At 28.7% G+C, this 7562-nt stretch overlaps 1 protein-coding gene across 1 annotated transcript in view; it reads right to left on the bottom strand.

Moving 5' to 3' along the window:
* LOTGIDRAFT_120296 (hypothetical protein) overlaps positions 1-6597 on the bottom strand; it is a gene marked incomplete at both ends in the record, with an annotated part of 8884 nt that extends 2287 nt beyond the window's left edge. The window contains 17 exons of the mRNA XM_009058259.1: positions 178-248; positions 382-455; positions 663-732; positions 833-961; positions 1165-1355; positions 1978-2122; positions 2423-2515; positions 2969-3068; positions 3268-3399; positions 3564-3676; positions 4358-4419; positions 4684-4787; positions 4930-4971; positions 5227-5332; positions 5544-5631; positions 6079-6157; positions 6405-6597. Coding sequence (XP_009056507.1) covers positions 178-248; positions 382-455; positions 663-732; positions 833-961; positions 1165-1355; positions 1978-2122; positions 2423-2515; positions 2969-3068; positions 3268-3399; positions 3564-3676; positions 4358-4419; positions 4684-4787; positions 4930-4971; positions 5227-5332; positions 5544-5631; positions 6079-6157; positions 6405-6597 — 1792 coding nt within the window. The remainder of the gene's footprint in view (positions 1-177; positions 249-381; positions 456-662; positions 733-832; positions 962-1164; positions 1356-1977; positions 2123-2422; positions 2516-2968; positions 3069-3267; positions 3400-3563; positions 3677-4357; positions 4420-4683; positions 4788-4929; positions 4972-5226; positions 5333-5543; positions 5632-6078; positions 6158-6404) is intronic.
* Between the last annotated feature and the right edge of the window lie 965 nt (positions 6598-7562).

Genomic DNA, 7562 nt, shown 5'->3' with positions numbered 1-7562 from the left:
AAGTCAACAGAGTGAATAATTTCAGCAAACCATTTTATTAATTGGTATTTCTAATAAATTATCATGTATTCATCATTCATATTATCATCATTATATTCTTAATGCAATCATTAATTCATTGGTCATAGATTAGACATCTACAGTTGTTTTAAACTATGAATATTAGACGTTACTTACAAATGGCTGCTGTTACAATTAGTTTACTTAAAAACAGTAAAAAATCAGCTACTTTATCTAATACCACACATCTAAAAAATATAAATAATGTAAATGAAATTGCAACCAGTTAATCAACTGATATTATTCATATCAAAATCTCAAATGAACAAACTATGCATTAGTCTATATAAGCTTGCATTCATGATAAAATCAAACATTTACCTGACAATGTTTCTCATTATTAAAAAAAATGCATCTTTGGCCGAGGCACAGAAATTCTTCCCTCTTACAGCTATCTGTAAAATCAAAATAAGATAATTTAAATTTTCTTACTGTACTATTTTAGCTAAATAAATGTACACTATCTAATCACTATTTTTGGTATTCATCAATCTAGAGGTTTTTTTTAACATACATAGTGAGTCTGGCCTTTTCAAAAGTCAGGAATATTTTTTAATTCAATTATTTTTTCAATTATAACATAATAATGAGCCATAACTTACCATAATATAAGCATTTTTATTCAAAAATTTCATAAATTTTTCTAAACACCAAAAGCAACACTTCAAACATCTGAATTAAAAATTTCAAAATTTAGATTAAAATGTCATTATTTTTAACTGTAGTTGTTATGAAAATATTAAATGGAAAAATAAAAAAAAAGATATCTTACTTCAAAAAAAATCTTGCTATAGTATTTTCAGAACCTTTCAGTTTGGCATCAAGGTATTCTAACACAATTCTGATCATTTGAATAACAGCTATTATAAAAGCACCAAATGCTATAGAACCAAGATGATATCTGAAAGGGGAAATAAATGATGGATTTATATAAAAAAATTATATCATTATATAATCAATATAGCAATATTATCATGTTGACAGATTTCTAGTTGAGATTTTCACCATATCAAACATAAAAGTTCCTAATTAAAAGTTCCTAAAAAAAATCATAATAAAAAGTACAAAATTCATAATAAAAGTTCATAATAAAAAATAACTAACCTTATTGCTCTCCAAAATGAGGCTACTAGAGGGAATGCTGCGATATCATCAGGCTTATTAAATGCCCAGTAATATGAGGCGAAGGCTCCAGCTAATACAATCTGTCCTAAAGCCACAATAAAATTCATCACCCATAGAAATACAAACAACATATAAACCTGCATAAATATGGTGTACCTGAAAAAATTTAACTAATCATAATGAAGATAACCAAAAACAATACATTTATTGTCTGTTGTAATAATAGTTGGTAAAATTTAGTATAAGAAGTGAGCAGAAGGAGTGAATTTTACTTTATGATCTAACTTACTGAGAACCATACGCAAGCTGTCAGTCAAAATGTCACATGGTTGTGAAATGTCTAAACAATTAAGTAAGCCACCTATATAAAATTTTGGTTTATATACCATCAACAATATTTCTGATGGTGTGTTGATTGAATCAGGTAAACCCTGATAGGATGTTACTTACTCATTTCCGCCATATTTAACAAATTCACAAATACTATTGACTGTAGATGTATCCTATGAAATAAATGAAGAGGTAAAATTACTAATTTACATTTATTGGTAATAATACTAACTATACTGTTATTTTGGATTAAGATGAATATTGTTCCAGAAGAGTATGCTTGAAGCCAGTAGAGATGCAGACTGTCCTACTTTTTTGGAAGGAGAAAAACCCACCATTTGACATGAGCTCAAATTTTTGAAGCAGTCTCAACAACATGTACAATTTTGAAAATATAGGAATATTGCAGACTAATGAAATTGATGAGTAATTAAAAAAAGGTAAATAAAATGTAAGTTGGACGTATTTTGAAATTAACAAATAATATAAAAGGTTATTACATACATTAGGAGTACAAGGTATTCTCTCTAATACATAATTAACACCATCAGATGTAGTATTCTGTATTTCACCTTTATATTCAGCTGATCCCATAGACGCAACAAAACTATATACTGGTCAAGGAATTTTAACTTTGAATGAACATTGGTTTTTAGATGTATAATGAGCGACCAACTAAAAACAGTGAGCTATACACCAAACTTAAAAACCCATACAGTAGCCACTTACAACCATAGAAGATTGTGATTTGGCTGTCATACTATACAATATCCTCAAAACACTTTGTGATTATTTGTCTCAAATGATGGCAATAATTCACTTAAATACATAAGCATAGGTCAAATCTGACATAAATTGTATTCTATTACAAAGGGAAAAGTAAAAGATAGTTAATTATAAAGGATACGCAGCACTAACAACCCAATAAGCAAGAAAAGCTATCTGGAATATGAATGGTACTATAGGAAACAGTAAGGTTGAAAACATACTTCCAACAGCTCTGAAATAGAGAAAAACATTAATCAACTAACAGAAGACAAATTTCAATTATTAGTCTCATTAGTCAGAAAACCAAGTTGATTAATTTATGTCAATATAGGTATTAAATATACAAATTAAACAATATCTAACTATGTGGAATATGTATGAAGGGATACCAAGTTTACAGTCTTGGCATAAGATATCTCAGTTTGATTACTGCATCTTTTTTATCCTTCACTTTTTCGTGAATTTTCATTTTGTGAAGTAATTCTATAGCACAGTCGGTTAGAACACTACTCATAATTATAGTTGACCTAGCAGTAAATGGGTATGGATAATCTGGGAAAGATCAACACTGAGAGATTTGGCCAAGTACCAGCTGTTAGAAAGGATCTTTAACTGTGAATCTATGTTGTTATTGAGAAATGTAGTTTTTGTTTCTTTCTTTGATATATTAACACTAAAAACAAACCTGCTAGCCTCTTTAATAAGTTCAATAGCTATTCTTATTCTACTACACAGAAATATTATAATCAATAGTAATATTATCAACACAGTAGCTGAACCACATCCTATATCAATATACAAATACAATAACAAACAATTAACTTACAAACATTCGTTGATATATTTTTGCATGGTTCAAAGAATACATATTTGTGTAAGTATGTAAGTTTACATAAAGAAATTGGTTTTTGAGTAACAAGCTTGCAATACATAACATTATCTCAAATGAGAAATTCATATGAGAAATTGACAAAAAAAACTTACCAAATGCCAGCCAGGTTTGTTTTAAAGACAAATAATAACTAAAATTCAAAGCAAAGGCTTGAGATAAACCAATTTCTGCTGTAGAATTCTGAGTTTTTAGTTCATAATATTTACTATAACTATAATATGTCGCTGAAATAAACAAGATTTTGAAATGAGTTTTTTAAAGTACAATTTGATAATGAAAACACAATGTATACCCTCTTCATAGATTTTTCCAATGTTGTTTTTGATGGACTTTGTCATCTTTTGTTTCTGTTGTTTCTCAACTGCTCCTAGTGACATAAAATACTTACAGAAACCAAATAGCCCTAGGAAAGCTACAATAGAGAACCACACCATAATACCAGCTATCCATCTCATAATAACAATCCATATTAGACATAACAACACAGCACCACCTAGACCACTGAAATAATAACAATTCATATTAACCATAACAACACAGCACCACCTAGACCACTGAAATAATAACAATTCATATTAGACATAACAACACAGCACTATCTAGACCACTGAAATAATAACAATTCATATTAACCATAACAACACAGCACCACCTAGACCACTGAAATAATAACAATTCATATTAGGCATAACAACACAGCACCACCTAGACCACTGAAATAATAACAATTCATATTAGACATAATAACACAGCAGAACCTAGACCACTAAAATAATAACAATTAAAAAAAAAAACAAAAATAACACAGTCCCACCTAGACCAGTACAATAATAACAATCCATAATAAACATAATAACACAGCATCACCTACACCACTGAAATAATAACAATTCATATTAGACATAACAACACAGCACCACCTAGACCACTGAAATAATAACAATTCATAATAAACATAATAACACATCACCACCTAAACCACTAAAATAATAACAATTCATAGAAACAAAAATAAGAATTTATAATAAACATAATAACAAAGCACCAAATCGACCACGGAAATGTGACAGAAAATTTTATGTTCCTATGCTTTAGGAAGCCAGGACCTACACTTAGGACTAAGATTATTAATGTGTAGTTAGCCACTGTTTCGACATTTTTTTAGAATAATTATCAACTTACATAAGAAGAGTGATCCAGGATGTTACAATATCTTTATAAACTAGCTCACCATACTCTTTATACTGATAAAATAATGCCAAATAACTGAAATATATGAGAAATAATGTTACAAAATATTAAAAATGATAACCAGTGAGTAAATAATAATAAAATGATGTGAAATAAATGAAAAATTGTTGGAAATACCTTAAAACAATTGAAAATGATAACAAGTGGAAATTACTATTAAAATGCAAACAAGTCTCACAATATACTTCCATTAGAGAAAATTATACAAAACAGTGTTGTACTTACTAGCTAGCAGAGTCAAGAGCAGAGCCTGTTACATTAGTACCATCTTTATTTTGTAAGGAATAAGACTCATTGGTAACTAAATTAGATGCTAAATTAGTGATTTGGTTAAATATGGCAGGCACACATCTTCCAATTACTAAAAAATACATCATGAGTTTTTAAAAGTAAGCAAATATCATAAAAAGTTATTTTTTTGGTGGGTAAATTTATTCAGCTTGAAATTTTTACAAATATCTTTTAGAAATTTTCTTCCAAAACAAAATGAAAATCAACCTTACCTGCAGTATTTTCTACATAATAAGCAGCACATTGTTCATTATCTACCAATGTTTGAACATTAGCCTAAAAAAAAAAACAGATGTCATGTCTATCATAGTAAAAACTGGATAAATTTTATCATGAAATTGACACCAACATAACTATGTCCGATCATCAAAGTTATATCAAGTAAAATCATAGTTATTCCAGTATGCACTAGTTTTTGTATATTTAATTTAAAACCATAACAATGATTTGTATCAAAATTTTGCTAATAAGAAAGTTTACCGTAGCAGTAGGATCAACACCATTTTTACATAACATTTTATTTCTCTCTGCAGTGATCATTCCACCATTAGCTGTTTCTAAAGCTATAGTTTGCAGGTAGACATAATAAGATGTAGTACATGATTCCACACACACCTGAAAATAATTTAGCAAAATTTTAAGGTTGACCTTAATGTCTGTAGATTGCAATTTTTGAAGCTCATCTATAAAAACATCTAAAAAAAAAAAAATATCACACTTCTTGCAAATACAAATTCTAGTAGAAAGTTTGGTTTGTATATTTAGTAAGAAGTAAGTAGCAATGTATCATGTTGTAATCTGCATGACCAGTGGTCAGTACTCTCACCTGTGGTGTTGGACAACCATAGACTATTACACCAGCTCCCATTTTAGCACAATCCAATAGATCAAAAAACATCAAGTTTGGTTTGTCACTAAAATTAAAAAATAATATATTAACATTGTGTTTTTGACTCAATCTCTATATGTTTTAATGTATTTCATTCAATTCAATTTCATTCAATTTCATTCAATTTCATTCAATTTCATTCAATTCAATTCAATTCAATTCAATTCAATTCAATTCAATTCAATTCAATTCAATTCAATTCAATTTCATTCAATTCAATTCAATTCAATTCAATTCAATTCAATTCAATTCAATTCAATTCAATTCAATTCAATTCAATTCAATTCAATTCAATTCAATTCAATTCAATTCATTCATTCTTTCTTTCTTTCATTCTCAAATCAAACATAATTGGATCTGCAAAATTCCTACCTAGTTTTCAGAGCAAGTTGACTAATTGTGAAAAATTAACTTCATTTAATACTTTCATTGATATAAATGCAACAATTTTGTTAAATACTTTTTTACTTACGCAAAATTTCCTGAACCACACAGGTTGCCATCACTATCTGTTGGGTAGACTAACTTTGTAGGATCACCATGTGCATAACCTGATAGTAAATAAACACAGTAAGTTTCAGTTGGGATAAAAACTTTAAGACAAAATCAAATTATATTTATCACTATTTTCTTTCTTAACATTACCTGTATAATTCCTGGTTTCTAAGATTTGATATTAGATTTTCTCAAAATTCCATTTGATTCTTGAGCAAAAATAAAATTACATGAAGTAAAAAACTTTGGGAGATTGATTACCAACTCCCAGGCATAGTAGATATTTAATAAAACTTCTATTACCTAAAGCAGAACACACCACCATTCCAACAACAAATATTAAAAATATCAAACAACATAATACATCTGTACAAGATCTATTTTTAATAGGACCATTAAAAGATGGATCAAACTTCTTTTCTTCACCTGAAAAATTACAGATCAAATATGTGTTTATCTGGCATAGCAGCAAAGATGTTGTGTCAAAAGGAAGCATTCTACCTAAACCGAAACATTTTCTGATAGCAATACCGGTATAGAGACAGAAAAACTAGGCCTTGTTTTCTTGGGGTTTTCTGCACATCTGAAGGTGGACGTTTTCTAAATCCAATTAAATTAAATCAGATCCTCAAAACCCAGATATATTTAGAAAAATGGATATTTTCATACAATCATTATCATTTATGTCACATCTGTGGTTTGGAAATCCCCATAAAACAGAGCCTAATTTTCTGACTTTACTCAAGCCGACAAATGAAAAAATAGCTTTGAATTAAAGGCAGATGTTTCAATATAATTTCTATTTTTGAATATTAGATTTTACCCCACCCATCTACATAACAAATGAATTTGATTAAATGTCCAGAATAGGTTACTTTTAAGTGAAATATCAGATGGATGTTTAAGCCTAACAAAACCAAATACTTTTGGTGAATTTTCGTTTGGAAATGAAATGAATGGAGTTTTTCTGCACCATGTGGGCTAATGAAGACAGGAATTTTCTTTTGGAGACACTGCATAAATTTAAACCAAGACAATTCCCATTCTTTACATATTATTTATACACCTAAACAACAGTAGGTCTCGTCATTTTTCATTTTTACAGCCTACCTTTTTCCATATCTGGAACTTATTGTTAAAGGAAGCATAAATATCACTACTTCTATGTCTAAGAAGTTCAGTGTTTAAGTGACTGTATGCCAAACTAATATATTGTTATCTGAGTTCTCATTATAATGAATTTTACTCAAGTGTAGAGTTGGACTTGATATGTGTTAAAACTGATTTGTCCAAGATACCCACTATTAATAAAAGTTCATGAATGAAATCAAAACGGTATTTTAATTGTATACTTACCATATTTCTTATCATCATCACTGATATCTTTCACTTGATTTCCACCACACATAATGTCATTTGGTTATTTCTCCAATTTAATGTGATATCAACTCTTTCACGAAA

This window comes from Lottia gigantea (genome assembly GCF_000327385.1).
Source record: "Lottia gigantea unplaced genomic scaffold LOTGIsca_33, whole genome shotgun sequence".
NCBI classification, from domain to species: Eukaryota; Metazoa; Mollusca; class Gastropoda; family Lottiidae; genus Lottia; species Lottia gigantea.
The sequence above is the reverse complement of the archived record's forward strand: the minus strand, read 5'-3'. Positions and strand labels throughout refer to the sequence as shown.